Raw genomic sequence first — 27,566 nt, 5'->3', positions numbered from 1 at the left:
TGACAAAATTTTTCAATCTTTAATCTTTGAGAATTCCCGCAACATTTTTGCAAAATAAAAACTGGAATTTTTTTAAAATCTAACAACAAACGAAAATCGAGGGGAAAATCATTGCAAAGCTTTAAAAAAAGTCGATAAAAATGGCAGAAGGAGGTAATAACAAGCGCATCGTTGTCAACGTAAAAACGCCGAAGGAGAAGAAAACAATCGAAGTGGATGAAGATTCTGGAATTAAGGAAGTGAGTGTACTTTTCAGCTTAGATTAATTTGAAGTAATTTAAAGATTGCCTAATGCATTTGAAGCCAGCACCGCTGCATAAATACCACATGTGACACTGCCGCCATAGTTTTATGACATTGCGTTAGTACAAATTCTCGTTGGTTTCGTATGCGTGTTAGCAGGTGATTGGCGCAGAAGGTTCGAGCGAATGTAAGAATGCATAATTTTAGGAAATTTACAATTGCATCGCTGTTCAAAAGGCAGACGCAGTGGCGCAACCATGCATTCTTGTTGTTGCTGCGTCACATGTGGTTAAATTTGTGTTTATTGTTGGTGGTTGATTAATGCGGCAACAAGGTATGCATATAGTTAGTTATTGGTCCAAAAGGAAACAATTTTCTTTCCGGCGACGTGCGCTTTCAATGATTATCTCTTTCAGTTCAAGCAGTTGGTAGCACGAAAATTTGACTCTGAACCCGAACAACTAGTGCTGATTTTTGCCGGCAAAATCATGAAGGACAACGACACACTAAGGACGCACAACATAAAGGATGGCCTGACGGTGCATCTGGTGATCAAAGCTCCTACACGCGGAGCAGAGCCAGCTCCCCGACCAGCCGCTGATGTACGTCAAACACCATTCGGTCTTAACCAACTAGGCGGGTTGGCTGGTATGGAGGCTCTGGGCGCTGGTAGCGGCTCTTTCATGGACTTACAAGCACGCATGCAAAGCGAATTGTTAAGTAACGGCGATATGCTGCGCTCGGTGCTGGACAATCCGCTCGTGCAGCAAATGATGAATAATCCGGAAATTATGCGTTCCCTCTTCACTTCGAATCCCCAAATGCAGGACCTAATGCAGCGCAATCCGGAAATTTCGCATATGCTTAATAATCCCGAGTTGTTGCGGCAGACAATGGAGCTGGCGCGCAACCCATCCATGCTTCAAGAGTTGATGCGTTCGCACGATCGCGCTATGTCTAATTTAGAATCAGTACCAGGTGGTTACAATGCATTGCAGCGCATCTATCGCGATATACAAGAGCCAATGCTGAATGCAGCAAGCGATTCATTTACGCGCAATCCCTTTTCCGGACTTATGGACGCATCTGGCGGTACGTGTAGTAAACGCAGTTACTTTTTCTTATACATACATGTATAACTTGTTTATCATGCTTCTTTTAGGTGCAAATAATCCTCAACAGGGCACCGAAAATCGTCAACCGTTGCCAAATCCATGGGGCGGTACAGGTAATGCTAGTGGCAGCGCTGGTGGTAACTCTGCGGATGGCGCTAATCCAGACTTGCCGCCACGTGGTATGCTCAACACGCCCGCCATGCAGAGTCTCATGCAGCAGATGGCCGAAAATCCGTCTTTAATGCAAAACCTTTTAAATGCTCCATACACGCGTTCCATGATGGACGCCATGTCGCAGGATCCCGAAATGGCATCACGTCTATTGAGTACCAGTCCATTATTGGCCAATAATCCGCAACTGCAAGATCAGGTGCGTCAAATGATGCCACAGTTCCTCAATCAAATGCAAAATCCCGAAGTACAGAACATGTTGACAAATCCGGAAGCTCTAAATGCAATAATGCAGATACAGCAGGGCATGGAACAGTTGCGTTCGGCAGCGCCGGGTCTAGTCGGTTCGTTGGGCATACCACCACCACCAGCTGGTAACACTGAGAGCTCAACCGGTACGACAAACTCGACCACAAATACCACTAGCGCCGGAGGTGACGCTAATCGCCCGGCCACAGCACCTGGCGGTGGACCGAATCCCCAGCTCTTCAATGATTTCGTTTCGCGTATGTTGAACGGCATGAGTATGCAGACGGACAATTCACAGCCACCAGAAGTGCGCTATCAGTCACAGCTGGAACAATTGGCCTCAATGGGATTCGGCAATCGGGAAGCCAACTTGCAAGGTGAGTGACCAATCGACAATTTCGAAGCGAAAAAGTTTTTTTTAATATATGCTAAACTTTTTTCGAAAATGCAAATGAAATATACATATATAATAATCGTGGCATTTTTTTTATTGCAGCGCTAATTGCTACTTTTGGAGACATCAATGCTGCCGTGGAGCGGTTATTGGCACTTAATCAGTTATCTTTAAGTTAACATCCTTAAACAAAATGCTATTGTTTATTTAATAAATACACGAAATTTACAACAAAATTCAAAAACAGCTGTTGCTGCTTCTACTTCTGCTGCTAAGTAGACGGCCTAGAGACATAATCCTTTTCGCTTTTCCCTCAAAATTTAAACAAATGTCCCAGCAAATTTACGAAAGTGAAACAAAACTAAACAGCATTGCTAAAATTATAACCTGTTTGCTTGGGACCGCGGGTAAATTCCGTTAAATTACATACCTAAATGTTTACCAAAAGTATAAAACTAAAATACTGAGGATTCATAAAACAGAAATAAAGGGTACAGAGCGAAACAATTATTACCTAGCATGAATAATTGGCACAAAGGGAGGATTAAAAGTCATTAATTTGTAAATTTACTGTTCTTTGCGAGGTATTTAATAGTCAAGTTCATTGAAAACCTTATGGAATTCATTTGATTAAGCCAATTCTTTGAAAGCATTTAAGAACTTTAATTGACTTGTAAAGAACAATAATAAAAACACAAAGTATTTGCACAACGCCAAGAGTAAAGAAAGACTCGCAGGCTTGTTCTGCAATTCGTAAGCTTTAAAATCAGTGCGAAGTTTTGGAAATTACTCTTGGTATTGTTGAACAAATTGTTTTGTCTAATTTATATAAGCTTAAGTTTTTGAAAATAACAACAACACATGTTCAATGAATTGGACTATTAAACACCTAAGCTATATAATTTAAAAAAAGTAACAATTAAAAATAAAACATTCAATTATACTTTGCATTCATATTCCAAATCTATTATTCCAATATTAAATACTTTTTTTAAATCCCTTGAATTTTTTTCTTAGTTATTAAAAGTCGATATTCATATGAATATTCATTAACATAATTGTAATCTTCTCTTGGTGATTTTACATATAAAAATGGATATTGAATAAGTAGTTGGAAAAATTTGTGTCGGAGAGAAAATTAAACCAAACAAAATAAACTGGTTAGGGCTTAAATAGTGTGTGATGTCAGTCAGAAAATAAATCAGAAGTCTGACAAATTACAGTCATACATATTACATTTACTACTACTATTATATAAAAAAAAATCTATGATGCAAAAACTACAACATTTGATTATTTCATTCTTTTTACACTTAAGAATTTTATGAGTATCTTATATTCTCTTATAATTATTTACCGTGCATCGTATACTCCCAACTATTATTATTTAGCTTACAAAATTACATAGCTACATGTGTGCGATAATACAATACATACCAAACGACAAACATACGTCGTACATGCTACATATTTACATGCCGGTATAGTTTAACAAGAAATTAAATGAAAGGAAGAGTAATTTTCAGTAAACACAAACAAAAGAATGGGAGGGTTCCGAATAAAAAGTTTAATTCAAAAAGATATGTATAAAAAAAAAATTAAATTATATTAGAAATGAAACAAAAACATCCTAAAATTACAAACATACATACCTATATAATAAACGGTGTCACATTGTGTTTAAAACGAAAAATAAAGTTTACTTCTATTTTAAAGGTAAAGAAATAAAATGATGTTTCAATTCAAAAGCATTGTATTAAGAACGGTGGTACCTACCAGAAAAGTCTATGAAGGTTGCTAAATCAATGAATAGAAAACTCTTCAATAAGGCCAATTGTAGCGGTATAGGAAACGTTTCAACGACTTCAAAAGTGAACTAAGAGCAGCAAATAAAGATTGCTTACAAAAGTTCTTAAACCAACACTTAAGAGTCTTAGGGCCGGTTTCTCTATCTCCGGTTAACACTTACCCCCCGGTAAACATCGTTACCGACCTTATCGACTCCCTGTTATATGCATGGAGTTAGAACGTCGATAACAATGTTTAACCGGGGAGTTAGTGTTAACCAGAGATGGAGATGGGCCGGTTATTCAATGTCCGGTTAACACAAATCGGAGGTAGAAGCACCGGTTAAATGCAAACACTGCTTTATCGATCACATGTTATATGCATGATATCGAAAACGTCGATAATGGTGTTTAATTGGGAGGTAATGATAACCAGACATTGAGAAACCGGGCCTAAATGATTAGTCGATAGCGCTTCCAATGAAGTGGTCCGTACTATGGAAAGTTACTAGAATACAGGGATTAAATGCTAGCTAGCATCTTAGTGACCTTTCCATAGTACGGACCACTTCGTTGGAAGCGCTATCGACTAATCATTAAGGGCCGGTTGTTCAATGTCTGGTTATCACTACTTGCCGGTTAAACATCATTATCGACGTTTTCGACATCACGCATATAACATGTGATCGATAAATCAGTCGTTGTATTTAACCGGAGCTTCTACCTCCGATTTGTGCTAATCAGACATTGAACAACCGGCCCTTAGTCTCTCAAGTGTTGGTCTAAGAATGCAGCGAATAAATCCGACCCTATTAAGCTGGCATTTCAGGGTACTATTGTATATATATATAAGGAAAATTTGAAAGTTAGGGGGGGGAGGGGGCTCGAGCATCCCCCTGCTCCTACTTGGCTACGCCCATGATTATGACATACGTGAACGTACTCTTTATCCCATTCAGGTTATACGACTGACGTATCACGAAATTTTCTTCCGCGTGGTTTTAGATCCATGAACGGATGCTAAGATTCGAGCCCAGGGAAGCTACTCTGTAATTCGATGCGATAGGAAATCGCCACTGCGTATTACTTACGATGTATTTGCCTATCGCATCGCATTGCTCTTTCGTATTGCATTATAGAGTAGGTTCCCTAACCCCTAACATTGCAGAGATCGGGCTGGAACTCGACGTACACATCGATGGCGAAAAAACCAATTGCGAATAAACCCTAGGTTTTAGGAAACGCTTTCGATATCTTGTTCTCCTCTGCCGCTAGCGGGAAATTACGTGGGAATCTGACAAAACTACTCAACAAGGCGATCGGCCGATGTTACAAGCAACTCGCAAGGGAAAAATCTTCAAACGCCCCAAACAGCTGCAGCCACAAAAACTTACTATATAATCAGTTCCTTGTGGGATGTCATCGTGAGAATCACCACAAAGACGCTCGGCTTCGAAAGGATCCACCCCTCCGACACGTGATATGGCACCTACGCGACCTGAGAATGGGCGTGGGGACGTACAATGACCTCCGCTTCTATGAGGCATGATACAAAGCGGATCTCTACAACGTACATATCGATTCGTCCGCCACTCTCTGTATTGAGGATGAAGAACTACCGAAACATACCAAGTGCACCCTAGATAGATAGATATTTGTTGAGAAATGAACCGCCACTCGGATTTACATATATAGATTGTGCCCCAGGGCACCCTAACATAGCTCCGTTGAGGGTGGGGCAACGTACTCAACGTCCATCTCCATCCGCTAAACCAGAAGTGGCTAAAACCTGTACAGCATATGGGTGAGGTCCTCATATACGGAACACTTATTGTCATGCGCCTCCAATCCGAAGAGCCTATCTTAGCGAGAAAAAACTTTGAATTAGAATACATCTGGTAGATAGAAATCATCGGAGATCTTCGTAAAATGTTAACATATAGTTTACGATTGTTTGAGAAACAAGTTTTTAAGTCTTTTCATTTGTTGTTGAAAAACTGCAATGATATGCATTTCTGCTTAAGAGAATCCCCACTTCCATTATGTCGTGTCAAAAAGCGCGTGCGCAACTAGATAGGAAGAGACGGCGGCATTGTTTTTGATTAAAACCAACGACAACAATAAAGTTAGTCGCTCTCGTGGATCAAAAACAATTACAGGAAATACAGGTTAGCAGACGTTCAACGAAATAGGAGCGCAAAGACGTACTAAGAGTCACCAGAAAATAAATGTATATACAAACACAACAATTACATGCAAGACCCATCAGATTACAATCACAAGATGAAATGATTGTAAAGATAACTTTAGCGCTGTGTGAATTGAAACGTACGGGAATCACCAACCCAACACTCAATAGATCCATACACTAAGCCTTAGTGACTAAGTGATCGATACAGCCAACATCGCGGTCAAACAATATATTTGCTAACCGGTCGCGACAACATTTACAAGAATGTTGAGGCTTTAATCCCCCCCGAAAAAATCAAAAGCGGCTGCAACCTGAAGTGAAAGAACTGAAAGGAAGGAAGGAAGGAAGAGCAGTTCATAGCAAGGCACACAGTCAGTGGTGCTGAGAGCGCGCGTATTTTAAAAATTAATTAACCGACAAAGTGGCATGCCAAGACCATGAGAAGGTGAGGCGAATATCCTGCACATTTTTGGGAGTGCACGAACAACAGGCCAATTGAAGGTAGCGCGGCTGAAATGGTGGTGGTATTTGCGTGTACGCTGATGGTGGTGGTGGCAGCAGCGGTCGTTGACGGCTGTACGTATGCCTATGTATATTGCGACCAGCTGTTGATAGCGGCGGCGGTGGTGTATTGGTGCCGGGAAGGGAGCGTGCCACAAACAAGCGGTGAAAGAGCCACAGCTAACCACCAAGCGACAACAACAAACATAATCGATAGCAGCAATATCAACAACAAAGTGAGAATGCCGTCTACAACAAGACCGACCGCAAGCCCATACCAAGAAGAGGAATGCGGCCCTGCAACTACAACAATTCCCAAGACGTTGACGTTATTGTTGGTGTTGTCGGTTGATCAGGTTCATGTGTCCATATGTTTGTATACATATATCATCCAATTCCCATTCAGCGGCAAGGCGCAGATACAATTACTTTTTGGTTTTGTGCTTTTACATTTGCTTTTGATTTTGCTTTTTTCTTTTTATTTCATTTATTGTATTTGTTTGCCTCTGCATTTGACTTGTTTAGAGTTGGTTTTCGCTTCGCTTATTTTGCCAGTCGCTGGCTACTCAGTCAGTCAGGTTGAGAACGTCGTCGGGAATTGTCGCGCACAACACTGTGGACGGTAGTTTCCTCCACGGATTTCAAATATAAAGGAACGGTTGCATGTGCTGGTTTTTAGTCACCGCCGTTGACAATTTCGCGAACCCGCTGGTAGGATTTACATTTGGTGTTTTGGTTTTTTTTTGCTATGAAAAAATGCAAAAGCAGCACAATCGAATACGAAAATCTCGAAAACGTTCGATGTGTACTCGTTTATGCCGAAAATTTGTTAATTTGTATGCTTCAAAAATGTGGGCGCTTGCAATGCGCTGTTGTATGCCTATTTGCGCTGTTTGTGCGATGTGTTTGTAGCCGCCGTTCGCCCGGAGTTATTTCCTTGAATACGCTGGCGAAATAGCAAAAAAGAAACAACAAAGCAAGAAATTGGCCGCATATTTCCGCACTGCTTGCAACGCGATACCCTTCAATAGCCAGTGGACGCACACAACCAAATATACCCACACATCTACATATGTACAAATGTATGTACATATATATATACATATCCACTCTTCACATTAACATGCGCACGCGATTTAAAATAAATTTTATGTAAATAAAAATTTCGCAAATAACGACTTTTGGGTGAACGTCGAGCATATGTAAAGAAGTATGTAGTTACAGTGTTGCAAAAGCTGAGATGTGCAGTGATTGAATGTTATCATTATTATTGCCGCAGTGCATTTTAAACCGAAAAAGGCAATACAAGTGAAGGCAATTGCATTTAAAACAAATGATTGAAAGCATGAATTGCACAAATAAAAATTAAAAAAGTTATTACAGTAAAAAACAAAAATAGATACTCACAGATACGAATGTGAGCGGTAAAATTTGCAAGCAACAAACTACAGAGTACATACATACCTGCCAGTCTCAGGCACGAATTTGGGTATCCACTTCGACAGGTAAGCAAACAAATTAAGGCGATGTTTACTAGAAGCCAGTTTTAATGAAGCGTGAAAAGTATTAACTGTTGTCGCAATTCTGGAAAAGAAAAATAACAACAAATAAACAAACATGACAAAAGATGTGCAATTTGCTTAGCACTTGAGTAACTTTGAAATCGACTCTTAAGCCAATTAGAAATGAAAATTACATAAAGTACTAAACAGTCTGACCCAATTTCGATACAGCATTCCTCAAAGGTATATCAGACCATATAACCTTATACACATATAAACCAAAAAGTTCGCCGTTCATCCGAGTCTAAAATATTTTTTCAAGACAATTTCGAAACAAATTTCTTTTGGCCGAACTTAAGTGTTGCCTTTTTTACATTTCGGTGCCACCCAGACCTGTTAAATAATGATTAAAATCATAATGATTATTAATTAAAGCATGTTTTTTGAGGTAACCGTTTAATGATTAAATATCATTATTTGCACCTTTTTAATAATTAATAACTAATTACTTTGAAAAACGAAAATTAATTAACTACTTAATTAAGTTTAATTACACGATTATTTTATTATTTTCAATTATTTTTGAATTTTTTCAATTACATGATTAATATAATTATTTAATTATTTTTGATTTATTTTAATTGCATGATTAATATACATAATTATTTTATTATTTTTAAATATTTTCAACTTGTGAATAATACATTGAAACGCATTAATATACATACTATGAGTATTAATACAGTAATATAAGATAAATGCACAAGGAGAATAAAAAACGCGGTCAATATGCTTACCTATGTCTATATGTAAGATCTGCACCAATGTGTTCTCTACAAAATTCTTTCTGAAAGAATTAATGAATAGCAAAGACAGTTGACAATATCTGTAAGAAATCATTCTTTACTTGTAAACTACAGTATAAGTATTTACTTGTACAGTTAATTTGGTTTCAGTTATTTAATACTAATTTATAAAAATTTGCCTGCCAAACACAGCTTTGTCTATTAAAAAAAAATAATTAAAAATAATCATATAATTAGAAATAATCAGATAACTAAAAACAATAAAATAATTTAAAAAAATCAAACAATTTAAAATAATCAAATAAATAAAAAAATTATTTGATTGAATTTGATTATGCTATTATTTTCGATTATTTTTTTTAATGGCAATTAATCATGATTATTTTTGATTAATTTTAATTATAATTAATTATTAATTGCTGGGTTATGTAAGAAAATTAAAATAATCATTAAAATTAAAAAATTTAAAAAAATTTATGATTATAATTACGTAATGGAAATTTAACAGCTCTGGTGCCACCTACGTATGTATGTAGATACATTCGGCAATAAAAAGATTTTTTTTTATAGTTTTGTGGAGTGTTTTAAATACACTTTAGCAAAAGCTTAATGATTTTTGATGAGTTATAATTTACTGTTACATGATTCTAGAAACGCGCTGTTTCAGTCCATCGTTAAGTAGCGGTACCGATTAAGGAGAAAGGTATACTTACTATACAGTACTCTTAGGCTGATCCATTAAAGTAGTCTTTATAAAATTTTACTAGCCAATGCCCGCTTTCTTCGCGGCACCTGATAACAACTTTTACGTTGGCCAATGCCAAAATATATTGTTGAAAAGCAAAAAATTCTTAGTATTGGTAAGCGGCTAAAGAGGAGAACCCGTCTCACACAAGGGCCAAGAAAAGTAGCCAGTGATACCATATGGAATATTAGTCCCTTTCGATTCACAAGCTTTACCAACTATGTTATTTCTACCTGAGAAAAGTTTTCCCGTACATTGTCTAAATGAGTCGTGTGATCACTTGGATAACATTAAAATGAAGAGTTTCTAAATATTTCGACTGCACCGCCATCTCTTTGGTGTATTTTTTTTTGTAGAAGCATTGCTTAACATGAAATGAATACGGTCAACCAATGTTCGGGAAAAAATTTGGAAGTGAAGTAAACCACACAATCGGCTTAACAAACCAAGCGAAATTTCCTTTTATTTTAGACCTGTTGTGCGGAGTATGAGGGTGCTTGAAGAGAGAAAAATGGAAGAAAACCAAATTTTTTACATTGTGAACCGGAATAGCGTAAATTTCTCTGCTTGAACTAGTCATGTTGTAGCGGCTACTAAACCCCGCTCGAGTCGGCTCATCCATCTGCATGGTCGTCTGGTTCAGCTAAGGGAAAGCCCAGGAAGTGCGCGACTTCAACAGGGGCTGTATTGTATTAGCTGTGTGGGGCTTTGGGGATATTCGAAGAGGTGCCGTGATTAATGTGGCGACTCTCCACATGCCGGGCACTGATTGGGCACATCTTCATTGATTCTACTCAGGTATGAGTTTAGCCTGCTGCAATAGCCACAGCGAAGTTGGGCTATTATAGTGCGAGTCTCCCGAGGCAGACAAAGTTCTCTCCCGTCCACGTCAGGTTCTTCCACGAGCAAGTGCCTGTTCGGGTGCCCACGTTGCTTGCTTAATGAGGATCATATGAACGTCGTCGTGCAGGTGGTATTGGTGCGACATCAGAAGGCATCTAGTCGCAGTCCGAAGTGCCGTGTTGTGGCTTGCCACCAGCTTCATCCACTGCGTCCTACTAGTCTCCGGCGCCCATACGGGCGCTGCATAATTTAAAACCGGCCGACCAATTGCCCTGTATGTTTTCGCCAACAACGTTCGTTTGTCTTTGCCACAAGTGCTGCCGTCCAGTGACTTGAGGACCCCGGTCTTTTTTTTTAGATATTTTCGGACGGGGTTTCGATGCTAGGTATTGAAGGGAGCTGGTGCGCACCGCTAACCACTCAACCACGGCGGCCAAGGTGATCTTATATGCCCACGACAGAATGGTATACTTAATCGAAAAAGTCCCAAATTTACATACATAAATCTGGTCAATGACTGCCATTTCAGCAGAATTCTTCAAAACTGTTTTAACTGTGAATTTTATGCTGTTACAACATCTTACATACATACATGTATATAACTATTACATAAGAGAAACTTTTCTTCCCTAGACCCTAATGTTTTAAGACGGACTGATGTAAGACGTCACAATCTCTGAAAAAAAAAAAATAATAATTTAAGTGGCTTCAAAGGTATGGATTTTTTTAGTTTTACCACAGTGCTGCATATGTACACTTGTATGTACTTATGTAGCCTAAATGAATTGAATTTATTGCGTTTCTGATCTATTGTATGTTTCATTAAAGAATTCTTAGGATAGATATATACATATGTATGTACATATTGCATGATTAGTAAAGATCTTATCTAAACTATGAATCGTTCACACAAATACGTTTAATGATGGAATTAATTAAAAAAATTGTGTTTGTAAAAATAACCAAAATCTACATGACGCACCCATATTCTATTTACAAGTAAGTTTTAAACGTCATCATTTCTAAGCGCCAATGCCGTTTGTTTAACAAAAACAAAAAGTATATGTAATTATGTATGAATGTATGTTTCGTACATAAACAAATTATAGCATTGGTAAAGTAAGATCAAAGAACAAAAAAAAAACTACAGAAAAAATCACTACCCACCTGTAGAACCTCAGCATTAAAACACGTTAGTCAGTCAACACAAGCGTAATAAAGCCACTCTTTTACCAGCAGCCGCCAGTTGAGTGGCGCGCATGCTCAACATTCCGAGCATCGGAAACAAGTTCTCAGCGGCGATGAAGATCATCGAATAAACGATGTTGAGTAGCATACGGACGGACAAAGCTTAAAACAGCTCACTTTGTTGTGATAAAAGCACAAAAAATAAAAAAACAAATTTACTAACTCAAAACAGACAGACGGAAAACAGCAACAACAGTGGAAGTAGACAGCCTGTAGAACCAGTCATCTTTGGTTCAAATAAAAATAAAAGTGCGTTGTTGCCGTTTAGATAATATTTTCTGCTTCTGCTTCTATGCATGTACATATGTATGTACTTCTCGAGCTGTGGTGGAATTTTTAAAATGACCAACGGCCAGTTACTTCTACAGATATTGTGCCGGAGTGAGATTTACTCGAGCCGCGGCGGATTCTATTTGATTTTCATACATATTTCGTACGCAATGGAATTCTTATTTATACTTATACTTATGTACATATGCACATACATATGTATGTTTGTATGTTTGTTTAAGTTTCTTCGACACGACAAAACAATTATCGCGTCTTGAAAGAGAATTCCAACTCTAGTAGTCCTGCGAAAGTCTTCGATATCTGTGTGTGGTGAGTAGGTATTTTATAGTTATTGTGATCTGCAAGCTTTGGCGTGATCTAAGCCTGCAGAGAGACCCCGAACGAGTGAACCAAATTTCAAGTTCCGTACTAGAACTTTATCGCCAAAAAGGAACCAGTCTGATAGTAACTAGATCGAACCAGTTCAAAAACAGCGAAATGTGGTAGTTAAAAAAAAAACTATTTTTTTACTTTTTAAAACTACAAATCGCTAGCTAAATAAAACTGAAAAGTGACTGCTATGTCCATTTTTTCCTAGTGTTCCTTATTTCGATGCAAGAAGCAATAACAATTGGAAATGCATCGTTTTATTAAAGAACTTTAAGATCGAACTACTTCTTACTACGTTCTGTTGCTAAGTCTAAAATAGTCGCAGAAAATTTGACAAGTCCCAAAGAGTAAAAAAAAACTTTTCATTAGAAATCCACTAGGCATTGAAATAACAAAAAATATATGCCATTTAAAAAAATGTCATGTGGAAATGAACTTAATGACACTTTTTTTAACGTAACTACACGAATATTTTTTAATGCCCAACTTTGTCATTTGTCATTTTTTCCATTTAATGCCTAGGGGAAATCCAACATAAGGGGCGTGTGTGAATCGGTAACAAAGTTCTATGGGGAAAGCTGTTGAATAATATTTTTACTATGGTGAAACAGTTTTGCCAATCTGCTGTGTGAAATTAAATCTTTTTTGACAGCAGTAAATTTTTGATAACCGTAGATTTATGCGGCATAAAATATTACGAATTGAAGTGAAATTAATATATTAAGAAAACATCTACCATCGTTGATTGCAGTTCATCAATTTAAGCTTTTATTTAACGAAAAATTACACACATCAATAATCTTTTCTATTCATTTGTCAAAAATTTTACTAGTCTCATAAGCTACTGAAATTTTATTCACCTCATAGTTGTCAAAAATTTACTCGCCGCGAAAATAGCACTTCGTAGGACATCACAATGTTAAATTCGAGAGTTCCTCGCACGCGAAAGAAAATTAACGCGCCAAGTCATGGTACCGAACCAGTTCGGCGCTAGTGCGTTTTCCTACAGGGTATTATGTACTTCTATGTGACATTGAAGGGCTCTGTTGTAGCAACATATATAAAGTAGGTTCCGAAGTCATGGGAAGTGTAGAATATACGATAAAAACCATCTCGTTATTAATATTGGCTGAGGCGGAAGAGCGATATTGGGATACATGTTCTTAAAAGCTTCAACGCGCAAAGCAGATTTAAAAAATATTTTTGTTTTTGTTTGTTAAAGGCCAAAACACAATAGCGCAGTGGCAGTGGCAGTGACAGTTTTTAAAATCAGCTGTTACTGCTAATATTGGCAGTCAATGCCGCAGCAAACACAATACGGCGTTGTCAGTGACTGCTTTTTTTGACATTCCCTTTTGTTTGTTTACATTTTTGTTGTTGCCTTTTAGGCTTCAATGACATCAACAGATGTTGGCTGCGTTTCATTTATGTCAAATTCAGCATGCGAAGTTTGCTGCGATGAAGGCAGTGGCAGTGAATTTAGAATTTGGGCTAAACTGAGCAGTACTGCTAGCTGCCACTGCTGTATTGTGAGTCGCTTCATTGGACAGCACACTTTCTAAAAAACAGCTGATTTCGAAAAACTGCCGCTGCCACTGTCACTGCGTTATTGTATTTTGGGCTTAAATCGTCAACATCATTGAAGCTAGCTCTTACATCTTCGGCCACTGGGTTCACGCCCCTAGAGCATCTAGTTGCGATTCTGCATCAAAAAGAAAATTTTGAAAAAAAATTTCGTTTACGTTTTTTGGCGGTTAAGGCTCGATGTATGGCTCTGCGTCAGTGACATTAAAATAATTTTTGACGAAATCAGTACCCAATAGTTGCATGGAATCATCAAATGCTCTTGCAATTGTGGAGTGAATCGTCCGTGATTTAAAGCAAAATATGTATGAATATGCACTAACAAATCGATATCATCTTAACACACAACTTTTGATTCGCAACATTTGTTAATCTTTAAGCTCCTATGACTTACCAAAAAAATATGTAAATGCATAGAAATCCGGGCCCTACTGATAAGAGATGATGAGTGAAACTGAATATGTAGTCTGGTTCAGTCGGCCGTTTACGTTGAAATTTTGCGATTGATTTATACAACAACAATGTGTTGCGACGTATTTGATATGATGTAACTTATTTGATGTGATGCGGCTTATTTGATGTAATGTGATGTGATCTGATTGAAAGCTTGACTCTGTATAAATTATAGCTTCAATGGGCATGGCAGTTATAGTTAGCGAGACAAAGATCGCATGATGTGATCCCGCGAATTTAAGGTGATGTTGTGTATGTATATGGTATTTTTTTTTTTTTTTAAAGTGCCGTCAGTGGTTGTGGTTATTCTTACTGCTGCGACTTCGAGTGAAAGGTTGTATGAAATACTATTTAGGGCCAGTGTTTGAGTGCCAGTTTAAACTTAATTTAAGTAAATTGAGTTTAAATTGAACAGCTGGCTGACACTTGATTGGCTTATCTTAGTTTAAACCAGCCAGATCTGGCGTTTAAACTGAGTTTAAACCAAGGCCGTGCACTGAGAAACTGGCCCTTTTATACGATGTTTCCACGAATAATTCGCTAAGTGATTCGTGAATTACCCTGTTTCCACGCCACACACAATAGTAATTCGTTTGGCAGCTCTAGTTCTTGTTCTTGTTCTTCGCTATTTATTATTATTTTTGTGTACTGCAAATATCGAAGATGGAGCTAAAATTTAAGTTATCATCAACCATTTTAATTTATATAGAGAATATTTTATTAATATTATTCTATAACTGAAAACTTCGATATATTTCCGATAAATATTAGAGAAGGCACCGATTCGTTCGTCATTCGCATGGTAATTCGATCTGAATTACCTACAAATGAGGTAAATCGCTCGAAAAATTTTGTAAGGCGAATTACGTAATTCGGAAGGTAATTGGCAAGGCGAATGACGAATGGGAGAGCGAATTACGAATGAGAGAGCGAATCACGAACCATGGAAACGCCGTATTATTAGTCTACTGTGTTTTAGAAAAGAACTACATATATAAATAAAATAAAAGGTAATAATATTCCAAATTGCCAGCTAGTTCTTACATGCTACTAAGTAGAGTAAATGCAATAAATGCATACAAATAAGTACTCGCAAGTAAATACATATTTATATGTACACAAATATACAAACACTATCAACAATTTTGTCCGGCGCACCTGTTCATTACCATCGCCACCCTCGCGTAACGCGCAAACCGCCCCTAAAAACATACGCCTCGCATTTGTTTTTGTTTTGTTTGGTTTTTATTATTTCTGGTTTTGAGTATGTAAGTAATTAAACCCCCAAGTATGTTTGTTTGTCAGTCGAAGGAATACATTCGGTTTTTTCAAATAAAAACACACAAAAAACACTATGTACTGATAAAAACACAAGGAATTTCTACGCTTCAGCTGTGAGGAGGCTTGAACGCTCACCCCTACTTGCAAACGAATAAGTAAGTGCATTTGCGGCTCCCTCTGTGCATTTAATTTTTATACATATGTATGTTGATATTTACTTTTTATACGCTTGCATTTATATATGTATACATATAAATATGTACCTATATATAAACATTTGTATGCATGTATGTACGTGGCATTGTAGTGCCGGTTTGGCTGCCTTCATTGACACGCTTGCATTCATAACGGCCGTTTCACAGGCATGTGCGATGCGCGCACGCGCTCAATTCGTTCAACACAAATACACCGCTGTTTCACTACTCCATACACTTTTTAAATAAGTTTTTTTATTTAGTGTTATTTAGTGGTTCTTCTACATTTGCTTCGCACTTTTCCATGTGTATTTTTTTTTGTTTATATTCGTTTTTATTTATTGTCATTGTATTTGCATATCTGTCGCCGTTTGTTTTTGTAAGGAAAACACCTTGCATTCCTCTCGTCATCTTCTTCCTGTGATTAATGTATTATTTTTTCCCGCCATAGTTTGCAATTGTCCACTTTTCTTAGCATATTAAATGTACATTATTAGACAGTGTCACCTTACAAGCAACAAAAAAACATTTCGAGCCCTAACCGCCAAAATAACGTAAGCGCCATTTTTTTCAAAATTTTCTTTTTAGATGCAGAAATACATCTAGATGCCCCAGGAATATTTCTGCATCAAAAATAAAATTTTGAAAGAAATGTCGCTTACGTTATTTTGGCGGTTAGGGCTCGATTTGTATTTTTGCAAGACAATTTCGAAATTGTTTTGGCGGACCAAATTATTTATTTTTAAGAAATTTCAATTAAAATGTAGTTAATTCTCTAAAAGGAACCATATATAGCATTTGCACATTAAGTTAAACTTTTGGCAAATAAATTTAATCTTTTGGCGAACAAATTTAATCTTTTGGCAAATAAAATTAATCTTTTGGTAAATAAGTTTAATCTTTTGGCAAATAAATTTAATCTTTTGGCAAATAAATTTAATCTTTTGGCTAATAAATTTAATCTTTTGGCAAATAAAATTAATCTTTTTGCAAATAAATTTATCTTTTGGCAAATAAAATTAAACTCCACCGTAGTACTAAACAGTGTTTGAAAAAGTAAAAAATACACTGAAAAACTGCTGCTGCTGTGTTATGAATGCATTTTTTTTTTTACTTTTGACGCTTAGCTTTACTGCGCCAATATGAAGAGTTAACCTGCAGGATAGCTGAAATGTTTTTTTCGGTTTTTCTGTTCTGTTGATTTGACTGCTCACTTTCAAACAGTTCTGTCACAGCATGGTCTCAAATATTCGTCAAACTATCTGGCGCATTTTATTTCAACCAAACCACGCGTTATGGCCAAATGGGATAAAAAAAAACATCTAAAATGCTACAAATCTTGAACTCCCTTAATATATTTTCAAACGCAGGATAAAAAAAAATCCATTATATTCATACGCTCATATGTACATTAGGATGCTCATCGAAAATGTTTTTTTTGAAATTTCAAGACCCTACACCCTAATTTTATTCGTTTTTATGAGAAATATTATTGCCTATTTTTATAGATATTTAAAGGCCATTTATAGGTCGCGACCTGTCGATTTAGGTTAAAAAATACGGTTTTGTAGATTTACGAGTTTTTGAATGATTATTTTTGACTCAATTGCAAAGATCGAATGTCATCTGAGAAGAGGATATATAGGCCTTTAAAATGACTTTTAATAATCTATTTTCGGACTTGGCTTGTTGGGATTTTTTATGGGGTAAAATAACAAAAAAAACTATATTTCTCTTAATTTTTTAAATTTTGACCATTGATAATTTCCACAATTTCAAAATATGCAATACTGTCTAAAATTAAATCTATTTTCAAATAAACTGTTACCTCACTAATTGCAATCGCATTAAAATTGTCGAATTTAGGAGACTTTTCTTAAATACGGCCTTGAATTTATATTGTATACTAGCCAATGCCCGCTTACTTCGCGGCGCCTAATAAGAGCTTTTGCGTTAGCCAATGCAAAAGAGCGTTTAAAAACAAAATAAGTCTGTAAAGTCAAAGTTTTTGATTTAAGTTGAAACCACTAAGGCGCAGTATCCTCCTCACACATAGGCAAATAGTAGTAACGCTGTGATACCATATGGAATACCAATCCCTTTTGGTGTCATGAGCTTTACTGATGGTCTTATTTTCACCTGTGAGATCTCTGCCAATCATGCGTAATCTTTTTGTATGATCTTACGTATGCCAATAAAAGTTCTTATAGGGAAACTCAAGAGCACAGAAGTGCATTTTCTTTATAGGAAGGCCAAGAATCCTCGCTGTCCCATAGGATGAAAAGTTTTCCAGTACATAGCTAAATGAGTAGTGTGATCTCTTAAGTATCTTTCAAATGAAGCAGTTGATATACCTACGGTGATCTTTCCTTGTTAATTCACCACTTTTACAATTCGTGGTAAAATTTATGAACTGATTTCAGGGCAGATGCAAGACCGCATGATCGTGCATGAGGGCGTCAGAAAAACTTAACCCCATGCTTCATTTAAACATTTGAAAACTAAATTCGTATAACTTAAACATAGGTCCAAAGCAGACCAACCACACGGGGTTTCTATACATTTCGGCTGCAGCGCCATCCATTGGGCTTATTTTCTGCAAAACCATTGCTTACCATAAAATGAATACGTGTTATGAATTTCTACCTTAACTCCAGCGGCACTAATCGGGTAAATTTTTATCAAAAGAATTTTCTATCATACAGGTACATAGCTCACATTTAAAATTTGAACAAAATCGGTTAATAAATACGATTTTTATAAATAACTCTACTCCAGCACCACCTAGCGAGTTTTATAGTAGCATGTAATTGGACCATATATGTATGTAAGATAACCTCCGACAATCTGACGGACCTCTATTCAGTGTTTTTTGAGTTTATTCCGAACAACGAAAACGGCTATCATTTTATGCAAATAGGTATGTAGATAGGACAGTTTATAGCGAAACTCGTAAAAGCAAAGCTCCATTCTTTGTGAAAAACTTAAAAAAATTCTTCAAAATTTTCACAAAAATTTTACTTTACTGAAAATTAAAGACAAAGTTAGAATAGTTCAATGGGATTTATAAATCTAGGAGAAAATGGTTCCCAATCGAGTGATACTTGCGCGTTTACGTAAATGTATATCGATCCAGCCTTTCCAATAATTATCACTTTTCGCCATAACTACGGTATTGATAACATATGTAGCTGTGTAGAATTTCAGGACGTTAGCGTAAGCAGTTCCAGACATAACCTATATGAGAAGTTCAGTTTGCATGGAAGGAAGGAGCCACGCCCCCTTTCCCAATGCATTTGCAATATATGCATCAGTGCTAAGTTTCAGTTCCCCAGCGTAATTGGTTTTAGTGATATATTGGTTTTTTACGTTTTAGTCTGTATAAGAATTTTAGGTATATCCCGAGCTAAATACCGAGTAAATTTTTGGTCAGAATATTTATTTTCAACGTGTTGCCAAATATGAACCAAGTCGATGCAGCCGTTTAGTAGTTTAGTGAAATGCATTGTAAAGAGAACTGTATGAAATTGTAAAACGTAACGTCTCAGATTTCTTAATTTTTTTGGCAGCAACAACGAAAAGTTTAAATTTTTTTTAGCGAAAACCCTTCCAAACAGAAATAAAAAAAAATTAAGTTTGTGGTTATATCAAGGCGAAATTTTGAGAACGGTGCGTTGCTAACTCTAAATATAAACAACGACGCACTGGAAAAAGTTAATACGTTCAAATACCTAGGAATAATGATCGACGATAAACTAAAACAAAAAAAAAAATGGATTCTATATTTTCAATTAGAGCTCTAGCAAAACTGCATTTAATTCCATACATTAGCTTTTGCGTGATGCGCTTGCAAACATACAGACAAACATACCGAAATTTTAGATTTGGCTTCTGTTGATCTAATAAACCCCCTATTAATTTTTCTTTATCATCTATTATGTACAGATATCGGCCTGTTGCAATTTTATTATTCTCAAGTACTCTCGTTTGATACCCATATGGCAACACTTAGTTTATATAGTAAATTTAACTGAATTAAAGTTTTCAAATAAGTGGCAACCCGCTTCAAGAATATTTTCAAAAGTAAGCTTCCTAATCCTCTTTAGTTTAATATTCGTATTGCAATATTTCATTTATTTTACAAATTGCAATGAATACAATCTTTCAATCAGTTGGCAAATCCCCTAAAAATATTTTCAGGATTAAAATTTCCTATCGTCTTTAGTTTGATGCCAATATTGCAATATTTAATTTATGCTATCAATTATATTAAATTAAAGTTTTCAAATAGGTGGCAACCTTCCACAAACATATTTTCAGCTGTAGGCCTTTGTAAATTTCTTTCATTTAACAGCCATATTGCAGTATTCACATTACCGTATCAATTGACCTAAACTGAAATTTTAAACACAAGCAACTCTCTAATTTTTTCTTCTATATTGGAAGCTAAATCTCTAGCGATACAACGGTGAAAACTGCATTCAATTCCATGCTTTCGACTGATGCGCGTACAAATATACAGACAGACAGATATTCAAAAATTCTAAGAATTGTTTATTTGGCTTCTGTGGCTTTAATAAAAACCGACCATATTAATTTTTCTTTAATATCTATAAGGTACAGACATCGTCCTGTTACAATTTTATTATATGTATATCTAGATGTAGATATAGATTTCATTTATTTTATCAATTTAATACAATAAAATTTTTCAAACAGGTGGCAGCCCTTCCTAAAACCATTTTCGGCAATAAAATCTCCTAAACCCCTTCAGTTTGATACCCATATTGCAATATTCAATTTATCTCATAAATTAAATTAAATGTAAATTTTCAAACAGGTGCCAACTCTAAAAAATATTTTTGGCTGTAAGCCTTCTTCAGCCTCGTTCTTTTGACGCCCATATTGCAATATTCATTTTTTCTTATCAATTTACTTAAACTCCGATTTTCAAACAGGTGGCAACTCTCTAATTTTTTTCTTCCTATATTTTAAGTTAGACCTCTAGCAATACTTCGGTGAAAACTGCATTCAAATCCATGCATTCGTTTTCGAGTGATGCGCGAACAAACATACAGACAGACAAACAGACAGACAGACAAAAAATCTAAAAATGGTTGATTTTGCTTCTGGTGCTCTAATAAAGACCCCCCCACATTAATTTTTCTTTAATATCTATAATGTACAGACATCGACCTGTTACAATTTTATTATATGTATAGATTTATAGATGTAGATATAGATTTCATTTATTTTATCAATTTAATACAATACAATTTTTCAAACAGGTGGCAGCCCCCCCTAAAAATATTTTCGGCAATATAATTTCCTAAACCCTTTCAGTTTGATACCCATATTGCAATATTCAACTTATCTTATAAATTAAATTTAATGTAAATTTTTAAACAGGTGGCAACTCTAAAAAAATATTTTTGGCTGTAAGCCTTCTTCATTCTCTTTCTTTTGACGCTCATATTGCAATATTAATTTTTTCTTATCAATTTACTTAAACTCCAATTTTCAAACAGGTGGCAACTCTCTAATTTTTTTTCTTCCTAAATTTTAAGTTAGACCTCTAGCAATGCATCGGTGAAAACTGCATTCAAATCCATGCATTCGTTTTCGAGTGATGCGCGAACAAACATACAGACAGACAGACAGACAGACAGACAGACAGACAGACAGACAGACAGACAAAAATTCTAAAAATGGTTGATTTGGCTTCTGGTGCTTTAAAAAAGACCCCCCACATTAATTTTTCTTTAATATCTATAATGTACAGACATCGACCTGTTACAATTATATTATATGTATAGATGTACCGGACTTTCAGATTTTTTGAGCAGTGTAGCTAAGGAATTCATCAATATTTATTCAAAATTGATATACATATACAATCGTTCTTTAGCAAAAAAGTGGCTTTTCAGGAATTTTTAGGAAAATGGGGGTGGCACCGCCCACTTATATCTTACATGCGTATCCCAAAAACTACCTTTCGGCTATCCTGAGGGTCAATTCCCGTTCTGCGTTATCGTAAAGTGAAGTGAAAAGTGTAAAATTACCACCGAAATAAATGCGGTGTTAAGGTGTCAATTTTATCACTTAACGATAACGCAAAACGGGAATGGACCCTCGGGAGGTTAACTCTTGATATTGGCGCAGTAAAGCTAAGCGTCAAAACTTAAAAAAATACAGTCCTAGCACAACAACAGCAGTTTTTTTAATGTATTTTTTACTTTTTCAAACACTGTTTAGTACTATAGTAGAGTTTAATTTTATTTGCCAAAAGAATAAATTTATTTGCGCAAAGATTAATTTTATTTGCCAAAAGGTTAAATTTATTTGCCAAAGGATTAAATTTATATGCCAAAAGATTAATTTTGTTTGTCAAAAGATTAAATTTATTTGACAAAAGATTAAAAGTTTAACTTAATGTGTCAATGCTATAAATAAAACTTTATAAAAACCTACACGAAAATTGAACAAATTATCATCCTTGCTACAAACTTCTTTCTCAGAAGTGTTAGATTTTTTTGAGTACACATTTTTATAGCCCATTCAATTTTAGTCAAATAATGTGCAAGTTTCAACTGGCTAAAAATTACCCTTGATTTTTTTTCTTTTTTTTTGTCGCATTTGCTTCCATATAACGAATAAACACAATTTTATTGTTGATGTTACTCGTAATCAGAGCTCGATCCCAGGCCCTGTGGAATGGTAGTGTTTACTTGTAACTACTACACCGCAGCAGCCTACAGATGGTTAAAATTTCTGCTAAATTTTCCGTTAAATTTTCTATGTAAATAGCTTCCAGGAGCCACCATGTCAGAGGCCAAAAAAATTTACTATTTTCCGGAGGCGGACCAAGGAGCGATCTTTTCGAAAAAATCTTATTCATGGTCCGATTTGATTGAAATTTGGCACCTAGGAAGCTTTTTGCCTGAATTAACATATTTGCTTGAAATTCAGTACACGTATTATATATATACATAAAAAGAATTGAATGATTGTTTTGGAGTGCAATGGGGTATAGTCGTTGCGCTGGGTATGCAGTTACAGTTGCATGGCTATACTCAATCCCGACTCTTGCGTCCTCGTTCGCGCACTCTGGGCAACGTGAGCAACCCATGTGCGAGATGCGGTAACCAATCCGAGTGGAGCCTTGGGTCAAGGCAGAAAGAGGGGGAGCTTCGGTGGGGCCACTCCGACTTATTCGGTTTAAGGGCTCACTGAAGTCTGCAGCGTCTGTTCACCAGTAGGTGCGGCTGCAAGCGGGTGTCTGCTTGGAGCAAGCGGCTCGCTATATAAACGTGTATTTGGTTGCGAAACCACCTCCGTCCCAGCAATGGGTTGTGCGCTGGGCTTGGGACCCGCCACGTAAAAACCACTTCCAGTGAAGAAGCAAGGCAAAGCCTCGGATGAGACCCCCCCTTATGATAACGACCACGGCAAACGTTTAAAGGACTACGATTTGAGGCCATGCACCTGGAATGTCCGGACCCTTAATGGGGAAGGTGCCTCTGCCCGGCTGGTTGATGTCCTCGTAAGGACAAAAGCTGACATCACCGCCATCCAAGAAATGCGTTGTACGGGGCAAGGCAAGCAATGTCTGGGGCCTTGCGACGTCTACTACAGCTGCCATGTCAAGGAGCGCAAATTCGGTGTTGGATTTGTGGTGGGAGAGACTCCGTCGCCGAGTACTGTCGTTCACCCCGGTGGACGAGCGTCTAGCCACAATCCGCGTCAAAGCGAGATTCTTCAACATCTCGCTCATCTGCGCTCATGCCCCGACGGAAGAGAAGGATGAGGCATCCAAGGATCTCTTCTATGAGCGCTTGGAGCGCACATACGAGCGCACATACGAGCGCTGCCTCCGTCATGATATCAAAATCGTGCTTGGCGACTTCAATGCCAGGGTGGGCAAGGAAGGGATCTTTGGAACCACCGTCGGAAAATTCAGCCTCCACGACGAAACGTCCGACAACGGATTGAGGCTGATCGACTTCGCCGGGGCCCGAAACATGGTAGTATGCAGTACTAGGTTCAAGCATAAAAAGATCCATCAAGCTACGTGGCTGTCTGCGGATCGAAAAACGAGAAACCAAATCGATCATGTTGTGATAGACGGAAGGCACGCTTCCAGTGTTTTAGACGTACGCACACTCCGAGGCCCAAACATCGACTCGGACCACTATCTTCTTGCAGCCAAGATACGCACCCGCCTCTGTGCAGCAAAAAATGTGCGCCCAAATATGCAAGGAAAGCTTAACGTCGAAAAGCTGCAATCACAACAGACAGCCAGCGCTTTCGCTACTCGACTCTCACACCTGCTCTCAGAGAGCACTCTTCAACAACCGACATATGCGAGCAGTGGAACCACATTTCCCGCTCATTAAGTACCGCCGCCGAAGAAGTAGTCGGATTTCAGCGAGCCCGAAAGAACAACTGGTACGATGAGGAGTGTCAGGAAGCTGCAGAAAAAAAAGATGCCGCCTACAGGGCCACGCTGCGATCGCAACGCGCGCTATGTGGGACCGCTATAGGGATCTGAAGAGGGAAGCGAGACGTATTTGCCGCAATAAGAAGAGAGAGGCCGAAATACGTGAGTGCGAAGAGCTTGAAATGCTGGCCAACAGGAAGAATGCCCGAAAATTTTACCAGAGAGTTAGACGACTTACGGAAGGTTTAAAGACCGGGGCGTACTGCTGTAAGAACAATAATGGCGACCTAGTAACTGATGTCCAGAGCGTACTTAAATTATGGAGGGAACACTTTTCCGACCTACTAAATGGTAGCAGCACGGAAAGTTGTGGAGAAGAAGAACCCGAGCCCGCAGTCGATGATGACGGAGTCGACGTTCCACCGCCTGACTATGACGAGGTACGTATAGCAATAACGCGGCTGAAAAACAACAAAGCCGCTGGAGCTGACAGCCTGCCAGCTGAGCTATTCAAGTACGGCGGCTAGGAGTTGATAAGGTGCATGCATCAACTCTTGTGCAGAATATGGTCAGATGAACGCATGCCCGACGACTGGAATTTAAGTGTGCTCTGCCCAATCCACAAGAAAGGTGACCCTGCCATTCGCGCCAACTACCGCGGGATCAGCCTTCTAAGCATAGGTTACAAGGTCTTATCGAGCGTATTGTGTGAAAGACTGAAGCCCACCGTCAATGAACTGATTGGGCCTTATCAGTGTGGCTTTAGACCTGGCAAATCCACCATAGACCAGGTATTCACAATACGCCAAATCTTGGAAAAGACCCGCGAGAAAAGGATCGACACTCACCACCTATTTGTCGACTTTAAAGCCGCTTTTGACAGCACTAAAAGGAGTTGCCTATACGCCGCTATGTCTGAATTTGGCATCCCCTCAAAACTCATACGGCTGTGTAAAATGACGTTGAGCAATACCACCAGCTCCGTCAGAATTGGAAAAGACCTCTCCGAGCCGTTCGCCACAAAACGGGGTATCAGACAGGGCGACTCCCTTTCATGTGACTTCTTTAATCTGATGTTGGAGAAGATAATAAGAGCTGCAGAACTGAACCGCTCAGGAACAATTTACTATAAGAGCGTGCAATTGCTGGCTTATGCCGATGACATCGACATCATCGCTAACAAAAACCGCGAAGTCTGTTCTGCCTTTTCCAAGTTGGATAGGGAAGCAAAGCGAATGGGTCTGGTGGTAAACGAGGACAAGACGAAGTATCTCCTGTCATCAAACAAACAGTCAGCACATTCGCGCCTTGGCACCCACGTCACTGTTGACAGTTACAATTTCGAGAAAGTAGAGAATTTCGTTTACTTGGGAACCAGCATTAAAACCGATAATAATGTCAGCATTGAAATCCAACGTAGAATCACTCTTGCCAACAAGTGCTACTTTGGACTGAGTAGGCAATTCAGGAGTAAAGTCCTCTCTCGACGTACGAAAACCGCGCTCTATAAGTCATCATGCCCGTGCTGGTATATGGCGCAGAAGCATGGACAATGACAACATCCGATGAGGCGGCTCTTAGAGTGTTTGAGAGAAAGATTTTGCGGAAGATTTACGGGCCTTTACGCGTTGGCGACGGCGAGTACCGCAGACGATGGAACGATGAGCTGTATGAGCTTTACAACGATATGGACATAGTGCAGCGAATTAAAATACAGCGGCTCCGCTGGCTTGGTCATGTCGTTCGAATGGACACCGACGCTCCAGCTCTGAAAGTATTCAACTCGGAACCCGCTGGTGGTAGCAGAGGAAGAGGGGGGCCCCCACTGCGATGGAAAGTTCAGGTGGAGAAGGACTTGGCTTCACTTGGCGTTTCCAATTAGCGTCAGTTGGCACAGAGGAGAAACGACAGGCGTGCTTTGCTGAACTCGGCCAAAATCGCTTAGGCGGTTACAGCCAAAAAAGAAGAAGAAGAGAATGATTGTTTTCGTCCAAAGTAGCACTTTTTGGCAAGAATGATTCTCGGTTGGATTTCAAGGCTGACATTATTAATGGTCTAAATGCTGATTTCCAAATAAACGAAGTCGTCTACTTTTGTAACTGTCAACAGTGACGCGAGTGCCAAGCCGCTAGCTCAGACTATTTGTACGATACTTCGTTTCATCCCGTTCACCACCAGACCCATTCGTCTGCTTCTCTATCTAATTTCGAGAAGGCAGCACAGACGTAGTCCTTGTTTTAACTGAAAATGTAGGTGTTGTTGGCATACGCTCGTTTTACTTTAGTATGGGGGCCTTAAAAGTGTAAGGAGTTTGTGTCATTATTGCAGAGAACCATCGTCCAATTCCAATTTAATGACAAATCTAAATCATACCTCAGCTGCTGGTGTTCTGATGCTTTTGGAAAAAACGTAAAAATTCATTTTAGGCGAATGCTTTTGAATTGGATTAGCTGTGGATATTCAATCCAAGATTTTAACTCCGATTTCATGAGTTGATCGATTCTAACGAAATTTGTTCTTGTACTCTTAATTGGCTCTACATGTGAGCCCAGGAGATTTCCAAAAGAATTTGTTGAAGGCGGAAGTTTCTATATGCGCCCTTCCGTACCTGCCGCCCGTATCAACATATTAAATTGCTGTTGATGGAGAGAGGGAGAAGCACCATCGTCACCATCGTGCGATAGTGTGTTTTCGTCAACACTTAAATCCCATAACATAGTTTGTGCCAACTGACACGTTCAACGATTTTACGTCGGTGTCTGGTTAAACCATTATAGTTCGACTATGCAACGTAGCATCTGTCTAATCTCTGTTTTTTCGAAATGTTTAGCTTTTATTTTCTCTTTCTCGAATATTTTTTAAGTACTTTGAGACTCATGAATCGGTTGTACATTGTTTCGCATTAGGCCATTCATTTAAAAGCGAGTATTGAAAACTTCGAGACCTCGAGCGCAGATTGTACATTAACTTTGACCGTTTCCTAAACGTCCCCCCCCCCCCCCCCCCCCAAGTTTGCGAGCTTATGAGCCAAAAGAAAAAAATGTCAACACTTAACTTTGTTAATTTGTAAGATCATCAATGCTTGAACTTTCACTTTGGTGCAAGAATTTCTCAGCGAAGAATGGGAATACAAATTTATAAATGTAACATATTTAAATA

General features: G+C 38.0%; 2 protein-coding genes across 4 annotated transcripts in view; both read left to right on the top strand.

The window, feature by feature from the left end:
• Positions 1-66: 66 nt before the first annotated feature.
• LOC118748586 (ubiquilin-1) lies at positions 67-3,076 on the top strand. 3 transcript variants are annotated; one of them, XM_036483124.1, is made up of 4 exons: positions 67-239; positions 660-1,335; positions 1,406-2,155; positions 2,275-3,076. In XM_036483124.1, the coding sequence occupies exons 1-4, from the start codon at positions 141-143 to the stop codon at positions 2,349-2,351; spliced, it is 1,602 nt and encodes a 533-aa protein (XP_036339017.1). In that variant the 5' UTR covers positions 67-140; the 3' UTR covers positions 2,352-3,076. The 3 variants fall into 3 exon arrangements, with proteins under 3 accessions (XP_036339017.1, XP_036339018.1, XP_036339019.1); XM_036483125.1 differs by lacking the exon at positions 67-239 and adding an exon at positions 295-588; XM_036483126.1 differs by lacking the exon at positions 67-239 and adding an exon at positions 296-577.
• Positions 3,077-7,235: 4,159 nt separating this feature from the next.
• LOC118748574 overlaps positions 7,236-27,566 on the top strand; it is a 33,070-nt gene continuing 12,739 nt past the window's right edge. The window contains exon 1 of the mRNA XM_036483108.1: positions 7,236-8,156. The gene's annotated coding sequence lies outside the window, so the exon portion shown is untranslated. The remainder of the gene's footprint in view (positions 8,157-27,566) is intronic.

This window comes from Rhagoletis pomonella, unplaced genomic scaffold (assembly GCF_013731165.1).
Source record: "Rhagoletis pomonella isolate Grant_MI unplaced genomic scaffold, Rhpom_1.0 Rhpom_scaffold_00013, whole genome shotgun sequence".
Lineage (NCBI taxonomy): Eukaryota > Metazoa > Arthropoda > Insecta > Diptera > Tephritidae > Rhagoletis > Rhagoletis pomonella.
Note: the sequence above shows the minus strand (reverse complement) of the source record. Positions and strands in the feature narration are given on the sequence as shown.

Coding starts and splice junctions, on each gene's coding strand:
- LOC118748586 (XM_036483124.1), top strand. CDS start 141: ATGGCAGAAGGAGGTAATAACAAGCGCATCGTTGTCAACGTAAAAACG. Junction 240..659: donor AAGATTCTGGAATTAAGGAA/GTGAGTGTACTT, acceptor TATCTCTTTCAG/TTCAAGCAGTTGGTAGCACG. Junction 2,156..2,274: donor TCGGGAAGCCAACTTGCAAG/GTGAGTGACCAA, acceptor TTTTTATTGCAG/CGCTAATTGCTACTTTTGGA.